The sequence below is a fragment of the Strix aluco genome, unplaced genomic scaffold (assembly GCF_031877795.1).
Source record: "Strix aluco isolate bStrAlu1 unplaced genomic scaffold, bStrAlu1.hap1 HAP1_SCAFFOLD_77, whole genome shotgun sequence".
Taxonomy (NCBI): Eukaryota; Metazoa; Chordata; class Aves; order Strigiformes; family Strigidae; genus Strix; species Strix aluco.
This window is the reverse complement of record NW_027436553.1, coordinates 772,301-792,895: the sequence shown is the minus strand read 5'-3', so window position 1 is coordinate 792,895 and position 20,595 is coordinate 772,301. Positions and strand designations below refer to the sequence as shown.

Sequence of the window (20,595 nt, the reverse complement as noted above, 5' to 3'; positions counted from 1 at the left end):
TGCCTGAGAGGAGTCTTGGGTGGGTTCTGGAGCAAACCTCTTGCTTTACAGGAGAAAAAAAATCCTGGGCATCTTCCTTGGAGGAGTCTGGGGTTGCAACCCAGGATTAGGCCTGCCTTAAAGCTGGGGTCAAAGCACTGCAGGACATGCCTGAGAGGAGTCTTGGGTGGGTTCTGGAGCAAAACTCTTGCTTTACAGGAGAAAAAAAATCCTGGGCATCTTCCTTGGAGGAGTCTGGGGTTGCAACCCAGGATTAGGCCTGCCTTAAAGCTGGGGTCAAAGCACTGCAGGACATGCCTGAGAGGAGTCTTGGGTGGGTTCTGGAGCAAACCTCTTGCTTTACAGGAGAAAAAAAATCCTGGGTATCTTCCTTGGAGGAGTCTGGGGTTGCAACCCAGGATTAGGCCTGCCTTAAAGCTGGGGTCAAAGTACTCCTGTACTCCCATTTTACTACATTTGAATTAAACTCTATTGTAGTTTAATTACATTCTGCTCCTTTTAGTATTTTCTGTACTGTTTGGTTGTATTTTAATTACATTCCAATGCCTCTGAACAGTTTTTTTTCCTGTCTGATTTTACTTAAACTTTGTGCTAACAGCTGTGTTTGAAGCAGGGTAGCATGCTGGGTTCTCCATTCTGGACCAGCAGCAGTGCGTTGTCAATCCACATGCCACCCTGTACCCACACCAGTGGGGTTGTGTTCTGTGTTCCCTTTTCTTAGTTGATGATAAACCTGTTGGATGAAGGGGGAGTTTTCTTCTTGAAAGCCAGGCCCGCCACACACTGCATCTACCAAGCTGCAGGCATGGAGGAGGACGCTCCTGGAGAAGGTAAATTCAATAACCATCAAGTGTGGTCAGTCATTGGGAAGATGTGTGCCCTGCTCTTGGCTTGGCCAAGCAGCAGCCAGATGTTAGACACAGTTTCTTTCCTGGGGCTCTCTGTACCCCTAGTTTTTCATGTGGATGCTTTGTAGGGTTTCCTCCTAACAAGTTGTAGGAAGTTTTTCTGTTCTTCTGGACATGGTGGGGTTGAGTTGTGGGGGACTATCACCACTTCAGTGAGGTCTTCGCTGCATTTGGGAAGTTACCAGCCTGAATGGAGGCAGCCCTTGAGCCCACAGCCAGCCAACAGAAATCAAAACCACCCTTTGACTCAGCTTTATGTATAGCAGGAGCTGGCTGGGTGCAGTTTGAGTGAGAGCTGGGTGTTACCCTGAGGTTAAGACACTTTAGCAGTGATATGCACAGTGGTGTCATAGTCTTGTGACCATAGGAGGAGGGTCTGGAATCATCGGTGGGAGAACCTGTGCTTAGAGACAGCTGGGTTTCAACCTCTTACTCCTCCTATACCCCATGGAAATATTTTTCTCTCTACAGCTGTATCACTTTTCTCTGATTTCCATTGTTGTGCAGAGAGGAGGCCTCACACCGCTTCCTTGGTCCTGCATCACGGGGAATCAGCAGAGTTTGATGTGCTTTTCAAACCCACCCTGGCCCAATGTGTGGAAGCGAGGATCCACCTATCAGTGGTGGACAACCCCTACGAAGAAACCAACATTCAGCTGGTGGGTGAAGGCTACGAGGATGACTTCATGCTAGATAACATCCATGAACTAATGGCAAACAGCGAGGAGAACACTGAGGGCAATATGGAGGAAGACATAATTGAGGGTAAGAGAGGAGAGACTGACAAGATGGAGCAAGGAATAGGAAAATCCACATTTCTGCTCACCTTGTGCTGGTGCAGGTGTGGTCCAACCTTAGGAGACAGATCCTGTTGCCTTTTGTAGCCTGGAGAGCAGCCACACTTGAGAACAAAGGGAAGATCCTCTGTCAAGGGAGAAGCTTACAGGCTAGTAGGGTGGGGTCAGAGATACCAGCATTCAGCTGAGTATCTCTAAAAGGAGGTCTGCTCGCCCGTGGGATATTGTGGAGATGAAGACCGTGTATGATAATCTGTGTCCTCTATATGAGCAGGCCTGTGCTGTCACCCAGCGGAGCTGGCGGTCTGTGAGCGTGCCAGCCGTGTGCACAGAGGCAGTGCAGGCTGTACTGCATGTCTCTGCACAGCTGCAACCACATGTTTAGGGATGTGTCAGGGCGTTTCCCTGAAAGTGGTAGGATGGGGAGCAGCTGCATCTCCCAGGGGGAGGAAGGTTTGGAGCAAGGAAGAGTTGGACATAACGTGTCTGTAGATGGGGGGGGGCAGATGGACCTCACCACACACTGAGATCCCTTGCTCTCATTGTTAACAGCTGCCAGAGGTGGATCACATGCAGTTCGGGGACTGTCACATCGGGACACCCTACACCGTGAGCTTCACAATCACCAATCGCAGCAGGACGGAGGCGATGTGGTTTGAGTGGCTGGCAGGCGCCCTGTTTCACTTCTCCCCCCAGGTGAGCTTGGACAGCTCTGCCTTTCCCCGCTGCTCAAGCAGTGCTCGGCGGGTTCCCGGGAGCTCGCAGGGAGTCCCCACAGACCAGTGAGAGCCCGGCTCAGAGCCATGTAGGAGCTGCGATCCCTGGCTTTGCTGGGGCAGGGCTGTCTGCCCCACAGAAAAGGCTCCATGTTACGGGAGGTGGCATCTTTTGTTTGTACTTTATCAAACTTCAGATAGATACACAGTAAGACGCAGATTCCTGGCACAGCTGCTCAGCACATCAGTCCCTTTGCTGTCAGTCCTGCCCTTGCCAAGGATTCCAGTTTGGTCTTCGGTCTCTGGTTCTGCCTAGGTGGGACACCTCCATGCTGGCTGTGCTAAGAACATCACAGTGACCCTGAGATCGGACATTGCAGTCGCCTTCAAAAAGCACCCTGTGAGGTGTAAGGTGGCTCGGATCGCTTTGCAGCTGCTGCCAGAGCAGGTTCCCGACTGGGACGACTGCCTGCACACCGTCAAGTGGGTGGATGCCATGAGGGGCCCGGCAGCCACATGGCCTGTCAAGAAGAAGGTAAGAAGCACAATAGCAAAAGCTAACTGAGCATCCACAAGAAGAACAGCCAACGGCAGCAGGCTGCCATCTCTGCTGGCTAAGCAGTTCCTGCCTCCTCCTGACATTTAATCCACCTGTGCGGTTAACCAGCAGTGCATTTCAGGAGAGGTGGATGCACGGTGGCCTGATACACCCCCACAAGATGGGGAAGTCTTTTTGACAAGAGACATTTTGCCACTTGCAAACTATTGGTCTCTGCCAAAAGCAGAAGTGTTGCAGCCTGTGTTGAATGCCACATTTTATGATAATACATTTTATGGTGTTAAAATCTCTTCACCTGATTCAGTACCTTTTCACCAACAAGGAGTTAAATCCACTGTGCTCTGTCTCTTGTTCTGAAGTGGAGAGCAACACTAGTGCTCTTCTGTGTGTGCTGGCTAGCCCACCAGCACGCTGTGGGCGAGCTCTGAGCTCTGCCTACACTGGTACCAGAGGTTCTGGTTGTGGTCTCTGTATGGTGTAGGATGTCTCATTATGGAGCAGCCCAGGTACTGTATGGCAGTCACGCAGGAGTCTGGAGAAGTGTCATCTCCAGAAACTCTTGCTTTTACTATTGTTGTTGCCAGACACATTTATCTTGGGTGATGGTTCTTCCCCAGTTTCTGAACCATTTTAAGACCTGTAAACCGAACTTCTTCCCCATCAGAGCATCAGCAGTCGGAGACTTTCCTAGTGAGTTCACTCCCATCCCAAAATGCCCATCCCCAGCCACCACCAGTGTGGCTGTTGCCCCGCACATGACATCTGGAAAGCACTTTCTCCTGAGACAAGAAGGAAAAGGTGCTTTCTAGGTTTGTTCAGTCTTGGGGTTCTCCATCCACAGAGCTCCAGCAGGGGAACTTAATCCTGATTTGGAAGCCTGCTGGACTTGTAGGAGGCCAGGAAAAAGGTCAGACACTACAGGGTTGAAACACAGAGGCTGATACCCGGTCATAGTCCCCATGGGTGTATTCACAGTCGTGGTGACTGCTGTGATCAGTAGGTAGAAACAAATACTATAGCGGAAGGGTCAAATTTGGTTATCTTTCGAGGGAAATAAATGGGAATGGTCCTTTCTAGCCCTTATATGTGGCTGATTTTAGAGGCCAAAAGATTCCCTGCTCAGCCTGGCTTTCTGGGCTCTGGTCAGTGATTCTTCCCTCTCCTGTTTGGAGGTGATCGAGACCGACCCAGAACCAGCTCACACTGTCCTGGAGAAGAGCATCCGTGAGGTGGAACTTCGCCTCAGTGCTGTCGTTGACTATGCCAAGTTCAAGCTGAAGACGGACATGATTGAGTTCAAGGAGACCTTGCTCTTCCAGACGAGGATGTTCACATGAGTGCCAGACAGGGACCTACAAGTGGGGACTGCCTTTGCCCAGGGCTGACCCATGTCTGCTTCCCCAGAGCTGTGCTGTGCTCTCCAGTGGCCACTGCTTTTCCTTCTACTCATGGTCCTGTGCCCGCTAAAGTTACACTGACATGTTTATTGCTCAGCCACTTAATAAACCTCTTCTGATTTCTAACAGGCTGATCAGCCTTAGAGGGGGGTGCTCCTGCCTGCTGAGTCTGAGGTTTCAGCTTCCACACATAATCTGGCACATCCCAGGGCCTGGAGATCTCCCACATGTGGACCTGAGTCCCTTCTCGGGCTTTACATTCAGTCTCACCTGCTGTTCATCCTTTTAAACAAATCCTTTATTGTTTCATCCTTTCCAAGTCCTGGCTGGGTGCTGGGGCCCATATATATGCACAGAAAGCCAAGCAGGAGATGGTGGCTGCCATTGCACCAAGGCGTGCCAGCAGAGGTTCAATTCTGCTGTGCCTTTCTGCTGAGAACAGCCGTGGTTTTGCTTTCATTGCATGGTGCCTGTCCTTATCTGCTCAAGGACGGGTTTGCAGTCAAAATAATGTGAAACGGAGACGTAAGACCAGAATAAGTCTCCTGGGCACCATGTCTGCCCTTTCCTCTGTAACTTCCAAACTCGGAAATACTTCTGGGGCAGCCCAGGGCAGCAATCTAGATGTGGCAGAGTTGTCTGGGAAAGAAGATGCTACTCAGCATAAAGAAAGGGGTGTCAGGAGCCCACCACACAGTGTTACTTCTCTACTCACTTTGTATTTATTAGGCTTTTTCTTTTTTTTTTTTTTAAACTCCTCCTTGCTTTCCAGTTTCCAGCTGTCCAATACAGGGAATGTGGCCCTGGAATACACCTGGATGGCGGCCATGGAGGATGAAAGTGCAGTGAGCCATGCTGGGGAGCCGCTCCCACCCAGTCTGGATGGTAAGGGACTGGCTCTGTGTGACAGCTCAGGGTGCCCAGGGCATTTTGGCTGGCAGCTGAGGGCTTGGGGAGATGACCATGCCGCTTCCCCCCAAAACATGAATTTCTTTTTTGTCCCTGTCTGGTTGTCCACTTTCATCAGCATCTTCCCAGCTGCAGCTGGAGACTTTTTCCCTGCCCCTTCTCTACCTTTCAGAGCCTCCTGTGAGTGTTCTGACACTTGTGCTCTGCACGGGAGCTGAGCCTGGCTCGGGGGAGAGCCACGTGGTGGGTCAGGTCTGGGAAGGGGGAGATTCGGGCACCTCTTTGGGAAGTCTCTGAGACTGGGGAAAATTCATGGTGTAACGACGAGTTAGCTGACCTGCAGTCACTGTCCGTGTGCAATTCCCTGATCCAGGGAAAATGCGACGTCACTGTCGAAAACTAACCCTCTTAACTCGGGCAGGGGAGTGTTTGCTGCAGGCAGAGCCCCTGCTCACAGCAGCCATTGGAGCTCAATGGCGGGGCCGTGACTCACCAACCCGCAGTAACGCGGTTGTGTCTGAGCGCACAGTCTGCTTGGGAGCAGCGTGGTTCTACAGGGAAACAGGGCTGTGTGTCCAAGAGGTCTCATCAGAAACAGGAGTGAGGAGAGCTGGCAACCCATGTGTTTCCTAGCACAGGCAGCTTGCCTGATGGTCAAGATGGGACAACTCAGCCCAAGTCCTTGATGCCCTGAACATGCTTATCTCCCTCCTCTGTGCGTCCTGGCATTGGCTCTTCCCCGGCACAGGGCACACTTGTGCTGAAGCCAGTCTGCTGGGCTGTGCCATCAGCTCTCTGGTCATTGGTTATGAAAGCCCGACAAAGAGGAAGGGGGGAAAGGGTGTGAAGGTCAGAGCAGCGCTGTTCCCCAAAGCCTTCTCTCCACCACATGTAACAAACAAAACTCAATTCTGCAGGCGACAGGGGAGCAGGACTTAATGCTGTCCTTAATGAACATATCCTTAATGCTAAGCACTGAGGCTTGTATCGGCAGTAGCGTGGCCAGCAGGGACAGGGAAGTGATCTTCCCCCTGTGCTCGGCACTTGTGAGGCCGCACCTCAATTACTGTGTTCAGTTTTGGGCCCCTCACTACAAAAAGGACATTGAATTACTCGAGCATTGTGGCATTGCTGGAGAACAACGGACATGTTGTGAGCGATCCAGACCGAGGGGCCTCACTGTAACAGCAAGCTGCAGCTGTGTTCAAGGACATAAACAAGGCCGAGATGGCCTGAGAAACTACATTCCTGGCCAAGAGATAAAGATGTTGGAATGTCGAAAACAGGGGGTCTACCTGGGGGGAGAGCAGCGCATGGACACCACACCGGGACCAATCATAGAGGGCAGAAGGGCGAGTGAACAAGTAGCTTTAGCCTATTAACAAGAAGATAGCGCTGCGTGAAGCTTCTGATAGTGTATAAATTGATGTGTATCCTGTAATAAAGTGGCATCAACTTGATCAAATTGGTCGTATAAGTTGTGTCCGGGACTTCCACGTCAGCAGAGCGTGTCCAGAGAAGGGCAACGAAGCTGGTGAAGGGTCTGGAGCACATGTCGTACGAGGAGCGGCTGAGGGAACTGGGGTTGTTTAGTCTGGAGAAGAGGAGGCTGAGGGGAGACCTCATCACCCTCTACAACTCCCTGAAAGAAGGTTGCAGAGAACTGGGGATGAGTCTCTTTAACCAAGTCATAGACAATAGGACAAGAGGGAATGGCCTCAAGTTGCACCAGGGAAGGTTTAGACTAGATATTAGGAAGTATTTCTTTCCAGAAGGGGTTGTTGGGCGTTGGAATGGGCTGCCAGGGAGGTGGTGGAGTTCCCATCCCTGGAGGTGTTTAAGAGTAGAGTCGACATAGCGCTTAGGAATATGATGTAGTTGGGAACTGTCAGTGCTAGGTTAACGGTTGGACTGGATGATCTTCAAGGTCTTTTCCAATCTAGATGATTCTGTGATTCTGAGGCTGGCTGTACTGGGACATGAAATGATGCCCAGAAATTTATCCAGGTGCTGTAACACACACACATCTCTACTGTTAGTTCCTGGACATGATTCGGGAATGAAAGCTGGCCAGAAACCATTCTGCAGAAGTTTGCATTAGGTCCCCAGTCCTGGAGATGGAGAGAGTTTAACAGACTGGAGTGAAGCAGTTGACTTCAGTCCTGGGCCTGTTGAATTTGCTAACATACACTTTCCCTTTGCTTCACTGGGAGTCCTGCTGAAAACCCTTGGCCAGAGGTGCTCCAAGTGCATCCCAGCTCCCTTCTGTCCACCTGCAGCAGGAGGCAGAGTTGCTGGGAACAAAGGATTTTCTCCTTGAAAGAAGATGTCATGCTATAACCTCTTCCTTTACTGCAGGGGGTTTCCTCGCCTCCACTTCTGGTGCCTCTGTGAAGCTCCAGTCTAGCCGCTGTTCGAGCCAGCTGGGCCGCGCTCTGGAGCAGGTCTCTTCCTCCCTGAGCTCGTCTCTGAACACCGTCAGTGCCTCCTCACTGTTCTCTGTCAAGCCCCGCAGCAGCACCATCCCTGCAGGACAGGAGCAGCTCTTGTAGATGAAGTTCTCTCTGGTGTACGTGGGGGACTTTGAGAGCCGTATGCTCTGCAGGTAGGAAGCATCCAGGCACTTTTCAACTCGTGCTACTGCTGGGTAGTTGTGGTATTGCCTGTGATTGGGGTGGGTGGGAGTGCAGACCTGGGGACAGCCAGCCCCAGTGAGGCAGCAGAAACAACCAACATACAGGAGCAAAGGCAAATTATCATCCAGCCTTGGTAGAAGCAGGTATGGAGACACTGGGACAAGACACTGTATGAAATACTAAGCTTCCGGAGGGTTCCAAAATCTGGAACGAGAGATCCAGAAAGGCTGTCAAGGGGCCAGCTAGTCCCTAGCTATGCTTTCTTATCAGACAAGCATGGCCACCTTATCTACCTAGAAACCTGTGTGCTGCAGTCAGTCTCTGTGTTTCTGCCATTTCACCTCCACTGCCTCTGGTGGGGAGTGCAGTTCTGTTTGATTTGCTGATCGGTGCTTGCATGGAGAGAGGATGCAACACTGTGCTGCACAAGGAGATAAACAAGCAGCTGGCTGGCTGGAAATGTTAGTCTGGCTAATACTGGTCCCTTTCTTTCTAGTATTCCTAACCTGAGGCCAAATCAGAAGGGCCCGGAGGTGGCTGTGAAGGGGAGAAGCCTGATGTCACTTTGCCACTTTGAGCTGGAAGACTCTGACTACATCACTGCAAAAAGGCGTGTACCAGAGTTGCAGGGACCAAAGGGGGCAACGTTAGATCTCAACACAAGAGTGATTGAGTTTGAGGCAATTGGAGTGCGTGGCAGGCACAGCAGGTAAGTGTGTGGACATGGCTTCTCCTGATGACCGTCTCCTGGTCACCCTTCTTAACCAGAGACCTCTCCAGCTGCTCTTCCAAGCCTCAGGGCACATTTGTGCCTTGTCTCTGATCTGCTGACCCTTGGCCATGAGTCTGTTTTGGACCTGGCACAAGGTGGTCACTGAAGTCCAACTGGCCCATTTTTTGTTCTCTTTGTCCCTTTCTTCAATAAGGTATGGGTCAGTCTGGGACGACCACGTAACCCCAGCTTGTGCAATAGGGCCAGTACAACCTTCGTCCCTTTGAAGAGCATCCTTGGGACATTCTTGCTCTTTTGAGATACCAGTCAGACATGGTCAATGAAGGCTGCAACCACAACCAAGAGTACCATCTTCCAAAGGAGTCTGACTGGACTTGATTTTACCATTTTCGCTTGATCTTATCGTTTTAGCATGCAAGACTTTGGCTATATCCTTGCGAATTTCTTTGTCAATAGACGTTAATCTGTAGCCACCCAGGAAACAGACAGGGCCCTTATAAAGCAGATGAAATGTTTGTGCTCCCAATCTTGTTCCACTGTACCAAATAACTCCTTCCGGGTAGTGTCGAGGACGGGCAGTGCCTGATGTCTGCTGCAGGACAGAGTCACTAATGTCCCAGCACCACCTTAGTAGTCCTTTTTGCTTTGTGTTCCCAGGACCTTCATGGTTATGAACCCATCCAGTTCCACGTATTCCTTCCAGTGGACTTGCCAAGACCCTGAAGCCCCACCAGAACAGGTGGCCGCCTTCTGCCACACAGAGAGAGGTCGCATCCAGCCAGGGAAGCAAGCAGAGGTGGGTGCAGAAATTCAGGCTTTGGATCTTCTAGTTTTGGTGACAAAAGCATGTTTGGGGGTATTACCCCTGTGACCCCTGAGCCAGCAGCTCTAAGTGGGCAAGGTCTCCTCTCTTCCCTGTGTTCCTTTAGCGAGAAAGCCCACCATGCGCGGTCGGTGCAGGGCCAAAAGCAACAAAGCACAGAAGCAGCACTGCAGGCAGCATTTGAGCCCGTCATGGGGGACAGCAACAGGCTTAGGCGACTAGCTGTGTTTTGCAGGATCACCTGTCAGAAAGCAGATGCTCTTTTCTTGTAAACTGCAGCCATGATTTGTGCTCAGACGTGATCGTGAGTTCAAGCGGTATAAGCAGTCACCAACTCATTTGCTGATCCATCATGGATGTCCCTGTGCCCACTCCCAGCCTGCCAGGGTGTAAGGAGAACACATTAGCTCCAGGCAGCTTTGCTGTGTCTTAAAAGATGCTGAATTTTGGCTTGCCACAGAGTGCAAGAAAGCATCCTGCATCAGTTACTGTGGCTCACCTGAGAAGTGGTAATTCCTTAAATCTCTGTAGTTTGTTTGGTTTTGATCACATACCCAGAAATTACCCACAAAAATTACAAAGAGGCAGTTTGGTGGCACCCACGCTGTGCTGCTGTCACGGGAGCTGGACGACTCCTCTTGGCAAAGAGGATGTTACTTACCCTTGTCATATAGATCAGAGAGACTGGGGGTCTCCATGAGTGCCCTCCTTTGTGTCTGGGACAGAAGCGGGGTCTCGACCCGGTGGTGCCCTGTAGCACGTGGACAGGGCAGTAAGGTCAGCGTTAGCTCAGGGTTTGATGCCTTGTTGTTGTATCCTCTGGCATTTCATTGCATGGGATCATCGTACCCTAAGCAGGGCTGACCAGGGCTTGCTCCATAGTGGAAGGCCCTGGAAAGGCAGAGTGCTGCTCCTGCTTTCTCCCAGGCCTGGGGCCTCACCAGGGCCATTGCACAGCTGCTCTCCCATAGAGCAGGCAACGTGTGGCCAGGAAAGCCAAGAGATGGCAAATGGAGCAAAAAGGGTCTTCTCTCGCCAGGTTTCCCATTACAGTCTTCTTCACACCAACGCTAGAAGGAGAGGCGGTCTTCAGCCTCAAGTGCGATGTCAAGAGGAAGACCCAGCCCCTCTCCTTGAATATCAAGGCCACCGGCTATAGCGTGCACACGTCTGTCAGGTGTGAGGACAGCGACGGCTGTGTCACGGAGCTCAGTGCACAGGAGATCAACGTCATTGATTTCAAGGAGGTGAGCAGCACTGCTTCCCTGAACCATTTGCCCCACAAAGGCCTGCAACGTTGGGCCTGAACCAGGAGCTTCACAGAGATGTTTGAACACAAGGGAATGTTTTTCTTCATTTATGGGTCTCTGGAGGGAGGGAGATTGATCTTTCATACAGGTCATTAGCTGAATATGAAAAATGCAGGAGCACATTAGGGAGGAGCACTTGCTGGGCCAGCTGACACTTTGCATGTGCTCTAACCCCCAGTCCTCACTGCTTTTCCCTGCAGGTACAGCTGAACAAGAATGTCCAGCATCTCTTTAGCATCCACAATAACAGCAAGTTCAGCTTCACCTTCTCGTGGGAACTGAGTGGCCCCGCAGCCTGTAAGCAGGTCCTTACTGTCACCCCTCAGACAGTCTTGCAGGCGAAGGGGAAAGCAGAGACCCAGCTGGCTTTTCACCCACAGAGGATGTGCTCTTTAAAAGACGTAGAGCTGACGCTTCAGGTGAGGCACGAGGGTTTAATACGGGACCTTCACCTCCTACGCAGCAGCTTGGCAGCAGGAGCCCAGAGCTAGGGGTGAGCTCTGTCACTGAAGAGCCTGAACAAGGCAAAGAGGCTCCTGTTGCAGAAATAAAGAGCCTGACAGCTTCTGAATGGAGTATTTTAATAAGTGCTTACCCAGGATGACTTTGGGCAGCACTTTTGTGGCAGGGCATATCCCCCAGGCCCCCTCTGCCCCTAATCTGGGGGGGTCCTAGATGTGTGTGGAGATGGAGCTGTTTCTCCTTGCCAGGCCTCTGCTGCGCTGGTCCCACCGTGCAGAAAGGTCCTGCCAGCATGTGGCCGCACAGCTCAGCATGTGGCTGCACAAAGCAGGGCCACGACTCTCCAAAAACCCATTCCCTCTTGGACCAAGCCTTCTACCTTCTATTGCCATTCTGGAGTCTTTTGGCACTTGCTTTTCCTTATTGTCAGTGCAGCCAGCTGCCCCCCATCCTCTTCCTCGGTGTTTGCAGTTGTAGTTCCCATCTCTTCAGTGGGCTTATGCTGTCTTTCTCCTCGCCAGATCAACAAGGGTTTACCTGCGTGTTCCTGGCCACTGTGGTAGTGCCCACTGTCCACTTCTCCACTACCAGACTCAACTTTGGAACCTGCTTCATCTACTATGCTGGAATGGCACCTTCCCATCAGAGCCTCATCATCACGAACCAGCCAGATAAGGATGTGAGGTAGGCCTTCTCCACACACTCCTTCGGCCCTTGCTTAGCATGTGCCTGCTCCATGTCTTCATGAGCACTGTGGGTGACATCCTGAGGACGCAGGGAGAGGAGACAGGAGAGCCCTAAGTAGCCCTGATGTTGCACACACAGCCTTGTGACACCTCTGCTCCTCTCAGCTGTGCTTTCTGCCAGTCTGAGCTGCTTGTTCACCAGCACCTCACACCTCCATGTGGACTTCCCAGGGTACGTCCTACGCCCAGGAGGGACAGTGGCGGTGCCCATCACTTTCTATCCCAGAGAGATTGCGTCTTACCATGAGCTCATCCCTTTTGAAATCAACGGTCTTTGCCAGCAAACTATTGAGGTCCGAGGAAGGGGCACGGAAATGAAGGTGAGATGAAATCCAAATCTTAAAACCCCAGGTGGCACAGGCCGCGGGCACAGCTTTCTCGCTCGTTTTCCTCGTCTCTTCCCCAGCCTACCATGTTTTAGTTTTCTGCCACAAGGGTGTCAGAAAACCTTTTCTCCTTCTTTCCTTTTGCTTTATATTAATTTCTCCTGCCTTAGGTTGACGTTGTGGTGTTTTGCTGATTAGGGATATCAATTAAACTCAGACACCAGAGTGAAAAGAGCAGGCATATTTTACTAGAAATAACTAAATAATATAACAGAATAATACAGAAAACATACAGTAAGAAAAGACAGAATAGTGCATTTAAACAAATAGGAAAATACAGGGTAATGCATGAAATCATTACTACCTGAGAGAGAGAATAGTGATTAAGAAAGATCCATCACCACTTGCACCCGTTCCCACCATCCAGACCTGCAGGCGCTGGGCAGCCCCGGGTGCAGCGAGGATTTGTTGAGCCTGTCCCGGCGAGTGGGAAATCCTACGCAGTGCGTCCACCCATAGGTGAGGGACCCAAAGTCACTGTGAGCGGGTCCAGCCTTATATACCTAAAAATCAGCAAGCCAGAATAGCTGGCACCTTTGTTTTAAGTGGAAATATCTGGTTTAAATTTCACATTAGGTTCCCCCCCAGAGCCTGGCCAGGGCTCAAGGAAGAAACTAAGGGAATTTCTCTGCTTATCGGATCGGATTATGCACAAGGTCTCACATCAGGCCTCGAGGACAGGCACCTGCCTCCATGACTCTGTTATTCTATTCATATACAAAGGAAGGGAAAGATACATCCAAGATAGCTCCATCCTCCATGCATATTTCATTAATGATTACATACTGAGTTAACAGTTTTGGTTCAGGGCCTGTTGCTCAGGCTTCAACACTTCCACCCTTTATATCAGAATAGGTGGTTTGTTATAACTTAGTATAATACCTGTTAGCACAATGGTTATAAAATATACAGGATTCATCTATAGGTCAACTCTGGCTTGGGCCTATGGTCCAAGCCTTAGCACTTCATGTGGAACCACAAGGAAAGGTGGTGAAGCTGGGAGCCCTCTCCATCGGACAGATGGTGAAGAAGATTGTCACCATAGCCAACAACAGTGCTGCTCCTCTCACTTTTAAGCTCAGTCTCAAGTCAACCATGCCAGAGCTGCAGGAAGGCCCCTTTCTTCACTGGAGAGCGCTTTGCTGTGCCTCCAGGGATGCCTGCAGGTAGCTGTGAGCTGCTCTGGGGGGAGCTAGTAGCTAATTACAGTTGTGTGCTGTCCTGTCCTCCCTGCTGGGCAGTGTGAGTGCCTCATCTGAGCCAGGTGTCAGGACTCCCCTCATAGCCAGAAGTGAGAAGAAGGTACCATTCCTCACCTGTTTCAGACACATATGTTAGGATGTATTAGGTATGGAAATGTAATCTTTAAAGACCAAGAGTTATGGCTCTCCTGGAGCTCAAGTGAAATTACTTTGGAAGACGTAGTCCAGCTCACCGTGGCTGGATGCACACATCACAGGAAAATTCCTTTGGTAGCTGAGGATGTGTACCTGGGAATGAGTAGGACTGGGGCAATGTTGATGGGAACAGAACAGGAATGGGAAGACTCTATGGAGGATTCACAGCTCGGTTGCCCGATGAAGTAGTCTCCACTCATTTCTTTGGGCAGGTTCTCTGCTTGAAGCCCACCAATGAACTAAGCCTGAAGCCCAAAGGAGAGACCTGTAAAGTGGAAGTGATCTTCTCCCCAAAGTGCTGCATCCAGCCGTTCACCGAAGAAGTGATGTTGGAGTGCAGTGGCCTGGTGCGTTCCCTCTTCATGGTGCGGGGCTCCTGCCAGGGCACCCACGTGAGCTTGGACCAGGAACACCTCAGCTTCGGAGTGGTGGTGCAGCAGAGCTACACATCCTGGCACCTCACCATGCAGAACACGGACGACATAGGAGTCAAGTAATGCAAAGCCCTGTCCTCTCTGGTGGCCGAGAGCTTGGGTGAGGGTTGGATGGAGCTGTAGCTTGCCCAGAGAGTTGTCGTCTGCTTTTCCATTCCAGTGGGGAGTTGTGCAGCCAAGGCTGTGCAGTCAGGCCCTGGAACTTAGCAAGGGGTACAACCAAAAGCTTGTTTACGGATGGGTGCAGCTGAGTCCTGCCCAACCTGAAGCCTTAGTGCCAGGTGGCTCAGCACCCTGCCTGAGATGCTGTGGAAAAGCCCACAAGAGAATTAGAAATGGCACGTTGTGTTCGCAGCCTCCCGGTTGTTAATCGTTCCTTTCTGTCCTTGTGCTTTCCTTGGCAAGGTTTAAGTGGGACATCAAGAGCTTCAAGCCAGATTTCTGCATCAGCCCCACAAAGGGTTACATCTTCCCAGGAATGGACGTTCCCTTCGTTGTGACCTTCTGCCCCTCTAAGCTGAGCTGTGCTATCCAGTGCGAGGGCCTGCAGTGCTTCATCGAGGGCAGTGAGCCGCTCCAGCTTACGCTGGCAGGATGCTGCATGGAGACCCCTGTGTCCAAAGAGGTAACTGGAACAGAGACAGGACAGGTGCCCCCTTACCCCACCATTTGCACCACATCTCTCCCAGGGCAGGAACTAGAGGAATCTTACAGGCATAGAGTCACTCCTGCCTGTCATCCTGCCTGGGTGTCCTAGAGAGCTGAGAAAACCCCTGGGCAGGGTTCCCAAAATCTGTGAGCCCTGTAGTTGCCTTCCTCACCTATTAAAGGTGCTGTTCCTCCAGCGAGTACCTCAGCTGTCCTGGCTCTGCCCTGCAGCACCTTTGCCGTGGGGACACCCTGCAGGGCTTTTCTGAGACCCCCCCCACGTCCCCCAGAGCCACCCATCTATAGCCACAATATGGCACCGGCACCCACATTTTTCCTCCCTGTCGGGGCGGGGGAGGGCATTCAGCACTAGGAGCGGACAAGGCATCTGCATCCAGCTCCTGGGGAACAGGGATGCCACGTGAAGGACTCCTGGCCCTTACAGGCCTTGCAGGAGCATGCAGCTGGGAGGTGTTGGCTCTTGCTCCCAAGAGAGAATCAGGAACTGCTCGTCAGCCTGCCCACGAAGGGACTGCGCGGCTGCAGGACTTGTCCTTGCACAGGAGAGAGATCCTTCCAGGGCTTTCAGTTTTCTTTCTCCCCTCCTAGGGAGGCAGCAGCCCCCTTCACCCAGCATGCAAAAGACTCATTCCTCTTCCTTCTCTAAGAACCAACAATTTGATTTACGCCAAGATCTATGCTCAAATGGAAATTTGGTATACGACAAGGAAAAGCCTCTCCCTGTGCATAAAGCTAGTCAGAGTGGAAAGGGTTCCTCGCTGTGACCAAGCAGCCTCTGTGCTCCTCTGTTGCAGACGCTGACTTTCACGTGTGCCATGCGCGAGAAGCACAGTCAGACCATCCTCCTGTCCAACCCGAACAATAAGGACTTGCACTGTGCAAGGCGTCATTGAGGGGCAACACTGGAAGGGGCCTGAATTTTTCCACAAGCCCTACACGATCACTTACGAACCCCTAACCATGAGCTCTGAGAACAAGAAGCATCAGGTATGTGAGCTGTGCCAGCACGCTGACCCTCAGAGCATGACCCTCATTGCTTTGGGCAGGAGGTTGGACGAGATGACCTTCAGAGGTCCCCTATGAACAGAAATTATCCTGAGATCCTATGTTGGAAACTGGGTTTCTTGGTGGCTAGAGGCCAGGTGTAAGGGAAGTTCAGGTGGGAGGTCTGGACTGACCACTAAACGTACTGGAGCAGCTAACCTAAAAAGCCAGGCTGTCTGATGGTCCAGGAAATGAAGTTTGTTTTGTGCAGCTCCTGGTCGTTGCCTGTGCAGCCCAGGGGGGCTCAGAGACCCCTGTGCTCAGCCCTATGGGCTGCACAGGCTCCCCACGCCCTGGGCATGACCATTCTGCCTGCACTGCCCTGCTGGGGCCCTTTTGCAGCACACAGGGAACTAGAGGGGAGAAGCTGCCTTGCCATTTCTCAGTGCCCCCCCCGGCCATGAGCAGCCAGGTGGGAAATGACACTGAGATCTCTCTTGACATCTCCTTCAGGAGCTTTGGAAAGAGCCCTTCCTGCAGGTCTGGGACTGGGCAGATGGGGGTGACTGGCCCCTCTGGTCGCATGGGCAGACCAGGGGCAAGCTCTTAAATCAAGGGGGTCAGTGCAGAAGGGCTCTGGGGTGCTGGAGCTGCTGGGGTCCTTGTCCCACTCCAGCTGACCTTCTCCCACACCAGAATTTAGGCCTGAGTGGAGGCTGGAGACTTGTGGGCACAATCTCCAGGGTGCTCAGCAGATCCGTGCCCTGTGGGGTTGGACATGCTCAGCATCTCTTTAACATACAGCCCTGCATGAAGAGTCCCACAGTTTTCAGCTGCTCTGGAGGCAGAGGAGATGCCCCAGGGTAGGTGGCTGTGACCCACTGGCACCCCAGATGAGGACTGGATATGAACTTTCCATGGCTCACCCTGGCTGGTGGGACCCTGCCGTGCCAGCTGACAGGCAGTAATGCTGGGGCAGTCGAGCTTAGCAGGGACTGCCACCCCCTTAGCACAGCTGTCCCTGCACGAGCACAGGGCTGGCAGCTGATGTGCCCAGGGAAAGGGGTGTTAGGATGGTCAGAGCAGCTCTGCTGCAGGGCCGCTGTGAGCTTGCTCTGCCCAGACATGCTGCCCGTGTCCTGTCACTGCGCCAGCCCCAGTGGGTACGACGATGCCATCTCCACCGGCGAAAGACACGGGGCTGCGGTCACAGGTCTGCCAGCTGGACCTGCCCAAAGCTGCTCAGGTGGCAGCCTGAGACATGGGACTGTCCAGGTGTGCTGAAGAGCCAGTAACTGGTCCAGGCAGAGAGCAGGCGAGCTCACTTACCCTATTTCTTGTCTCTAGGACTCCCTCTATTTCCCATTGCCAGATGGGACAGGCTTGTACTATCTCCTGCAAGGGACTGCTGAGACCCCAAAGTGTTCAGGGACCATTTCCAGCAGGTGCCATGTAGGACTTCCTACACTGAGCTCATCCCTGTCTCCAACTGGCTGAACAGGCCACACAGTGGTGACTCTAGCCCAGGAAGTCTCATCCCATCAGCAATCCCTGCAGTGGTGCAAGGAAGAGCTTCCCACTGCCTGGAAGCTCCTTCCTGCAAGCTTTTCACTCTCCTTGGCTATTTCTGCCTGTAGGTGTCTGGGATCACACTGGCCATGTTCTGCCTACGCAGACCCGTCCTGGAGGGCTTTCCTCCCAGGCAGATGAGAGCTGGCTCCCTCGGGGGCATTGAGGAAGAGAGGGGCTGGGTTGTACCCCACCATGAGGGGTGTCCTGTGGGAGTCCTTCCTGTTGACCTTCACTGCATTCTTCTCACCCACAGGTTCCTCGTGGTGGTAGACATGCTCAAACCAGAAAACCTGGAAAGCAGTTCTGTGCTGCAGGGGCTGGAATACATTGATGTGCCAGGCTCTGCCAAGAAGGACTACAAGCTCACCTTCCTCTCCTACAAGGAAGCAGTCTTTAACGCAATGGTAAGTGTGGACATGGGGCTGTGGGGCCTTCCAAGGAGCTGTTGACTTCCTGAGAAGCTACACGCCTGCTCTCATACCTCCCCGTGCCCACTGGTGGGACTGTAGGTGTCCTGGGTGGGTACTGAACAGCAGGCATCTCTCCACACCCCCCACTCACCTGTCAGTCTCTGTGAGGGTCCCACCGGGGGCTGCTAAGCACAGGTGGACCAGGACACTGGTGAGCTGGAATCAATGGGCAGTCGGGAGAGTATCAAGTAGAAATACCTCACACGCTTTCCCCATCCTCGCACTCTTCCTCGGTGGCTGCTTACAGCCGTTCTTGGAAGCAGGGTGCTGAGCTTGGTGCTCTTGAGGCTGGCTTCAGCACAGCTGGTATATTTTTATGTGCAGAATGACCAGCGCTGCCCTTTTTCTCCGATTCAGGTGACCTTCCTCAACAAGGTGACCAAGGAGTACTTGTTCTACATGGTGACTTTCAAGGCCACTGCTTCAGGACCCATCAGCACTCTTGAAGTGACCGGTGCTGTTGGGCAGAGAGTGTCTGCCACCGTCAAGGTGGACAACCCTCTGCCTGTCCCGGTGACGTTTGCTGTACGTTGCAAAGTGCCCGACATCAGTGTTCCCCCACATTTCACTGTTCCTGCGCAGTCGGAGGTAGGAGCAAAGCTCATGCAGTGTGCTCTCCTCTCCTGCAGCCTTTCTGGGAGTGGGTGGTCCTGAGGGGTGACGCCCTGCATGAACCATCTGGGGCTTCTTCCCAAGGGTGACAGCTCCCACCTACTAATAATCTGGAGGGGAAGCAGAGTGTAAGAAGATGCCTAGTGGGAATCGCCCTGCGCTGGTGGAGTCTGCCATGCTACCCCTTCTGAGATGTTTCCATCAGGCCTCACAGGGCGGGTCCTTGTGCCACAGGCTCTGTATTTAGTGTGGGTATTTTCAGTTTAGAGTGGCTGCAGGGCATGCCTCACCCCACTGGCAGGGAGTTTGCAGCCTCGATCGATAGGTGTTTTTTGCCCTGGGGGAGTAGAGGGGCATTTTAGGGTGGGAAGCTTCTGGGATAGTGCTGGAGGGCTCTGAGCTGTTGGGGACGGTCCCCCGAGTGAACTGTCCCCCAGATGTAGCAAGGCTCTGCCCCAGAGAGAGGGACCTGGAGCAAGGGAGGGTGCTGGGCTGCCTTCCAGCACTGCTGGAGCACACCAGGGACCGATTTCCCCTGTTGCAGGCCCTGCTTTCCCCATCTCTGCCTGACTCAGTGGCTTCTCCTTTGGTTCCTCCCAGGATGATCTTGTCTTTGAGTATCAGCCTGTGAAAGTGGGTGAGAGCACCGGGTGCCTGGTGCTCCGGAGCAGCAGCTTGGGCTCTTTCTATTACAATCTGCACCTGAAAGCCACCATGAGTGGGCCGGAGAAGCCCCTCTACTTCTGCACCACACTGGGCTCTAGTCAGACCATGACCACCAAAATAATGAATTACGCCCAGAAGAAGACCAACTACCACTCCAGGTGACCCCAGCCTGCCCTGGGCCCTTGCTGGGAGGCAGCTTGTCTGGCCAGCATCAGCCCTCTCTGTCAAGGGATCCTACCCCTCTAGCTTGGCCTGGCTGAGCTGGGGTGGCCACATGAGCCTGCGGGTCTCCCCACCAATGCTGGGCTTGTCCCCAGCCGGCCTGTCTTCACTTGCAGATGTTCTCTGCTGCCCTTTCTGGAGCTGCTCTTGCAGGTTCCGTGGCCCATGCAAGACTTCCCCGTTACTGCCAGGGCTGGGGTTTAAGGTCCTCCAGAACTTGGGTGCAGGGTTGTCCCTGCTGGGCACGTTTGGACACTCCTGATGGCCATTCCTCACTGGCAAGTGGTGGGGGGGACAGGCGCAGTGACAGGCAAGGGACAGGGACCCTAGACAATGTGACGGTGGGGACCTTCTGTTTCTTCCTGAGGTGCTGGATCTGCTTTTGTGACCCGCCCCCTCCATGGTCTCTTCTCTCCCCTGTGCAGACCAACTGCGCCGGCTTCCTGACGAAAACCATCGGCGTGTCCCCTGCCAACCCGGGAGGCTCGGAGGTGAGCATGGATGTGACCTTCGAGCCCTGCCAGCTGGGTGAAGCCAGGGCCACACTGCAGCTCTCCTCCCTGCTTGGTGGGGAATACAGCATCCCCCTCTTGGGCCTGGCCCTCCCCCCAAGTCCCAGGGCCCCTCCCCCATCCAGGCTGATGACAGCACCTCCATCCCCTTCAAGAACATCTTCCTGCAGCCCATGGCCTTCCAGTACCGGGTGGAGCACCTGGCCTTCACCCTCAGGGCCCCCGAGAGCTTGCGCTCCAAGCAGACCACCTCCCTCTCCATCTCCTTCGAGGGTGGCCTGACCCCTGGCACAGCCCCCGTCACCCGCAAGATGGTGGTGTCCTGCACTGGGGCAGGGGGTGTCTCCTGGGTCTACTACCTCCGGGGCCTTCCCCCTCACAGGTGAGCTGTGCCCCCCCAGGAGCCCATTGGGCTCAAGGCCGCAGCTGTTGGGGCGTGACCTGAGGGCGCAGTTACTGCTACAACGGTTGCTCTGGACTAACCCCCTTCCCTTTGCAATAACCACGCTAGTTTTGGACTAAACCGTTGGTTTTGGACTAAACCTGCTTGCTTTGGAGTAAACCCAGAGCAGACCAGGGTGCGGGGCCGGTGGCGCCGGGGCTGGGGCAAGTGCAGGAGTCCTCCACACTGCGCAGGGGTGCTCTGCAGCATGGCGGAGGGGTCCAGTGGTGGCT

General features: G+C 53.1%; 3 protein-coding genes across 3 annotated transcripts; all 3 read left to right on the top strand.

Moving 5' to 3' along the window:
- Window positions 1–7,838: 7,838 nt before the first annotated feature.
- Window positions 7,839–12,243, top strand: LOC141918971 (hydrocephalus-inducing protein homolog). The gene is made up of 10 exons (XM_074813936.1): window positions 7,839–7,891; window positions 8,419–8,631; window positions 9,313–9,451; window positions 9,585–9,605; window positions 9,714–9,782; window positions 10,204–10,250; window positions 10,518–10,725; window positions 10,989–11,207; window positions 11,681–11,934; window positions 12,102–12,243. The coding sequence occupies exons 1-10, from the start codon at window positions 7,839–7,841 to the stop codon at window positions 12,241–12,243; spliced, it is 1,365 nt and encodes a 454-aa protein (XP_074670037.1).
- On the top strand, window positions 11,787–14,276 carry LOC141918970 (hydrocephalus-inducing protein homolog). Its single transcript, XM_074813935.1, has 3 exons — window positions 11,787–11,934; window positions 12,168–12,316; window positions 13,992–14,276. The coding sequence occupies exons 2-3, from the start codon at window positions 12,311–12,313 to the stop codon at window positions 14,274–14,276; spliced, it is 291 nt and encodes a 96-aa protein (XP_074670036.1). The 5' UTR covers window positions 11,787–11,934; window positions 12,168–12,310.
- Window positions 14,276–20,316, top strand: LOC141918969 (hydrocephalus-inducing protein-like). The gene is given in 8 exon segments (XM_074813934.1): window positions 14,276–14,313; window positions 14,749–14,838; window positions 17,692–17,842; window positions 18,266–18,496; window positions 19,121–19,344; window positions 19,525–19,561; window positions 19,834–20,023; window positions 20,026–20,316. Coding segments are annotated over 8 exon segments (1,242 nt in total). The 3' UTR covers window positions 20,307–20,316.
- The last annotated feature ends 279 nt before the right edge of the window (window positions 20,317–20,595 follow it).

Coding starts and splice junctions, on each gene's coding strand:
- LOC141918971 (XM_074813936.1), top strand. CDS start 7,839: ATGAAGTTCTCTCTGGTGTACGTGGGGGACTTTGAGAGCCGTATGCTC. Junction 7,892..8,418: donor GAGAGCCGTATGCTCTGCAG/GTAGGAAGCATC, acceptor CTTTCTTTCTAG/TATTCCTAACCTGAGGCCAA. Junction 11,208..11,680: donor ACGTAGAGCTGACGCTTCAG/GTGAGGCACGAG, acceptor CCTTATTGTCAG/TGCAGCCAGCTGCCCCCCAT.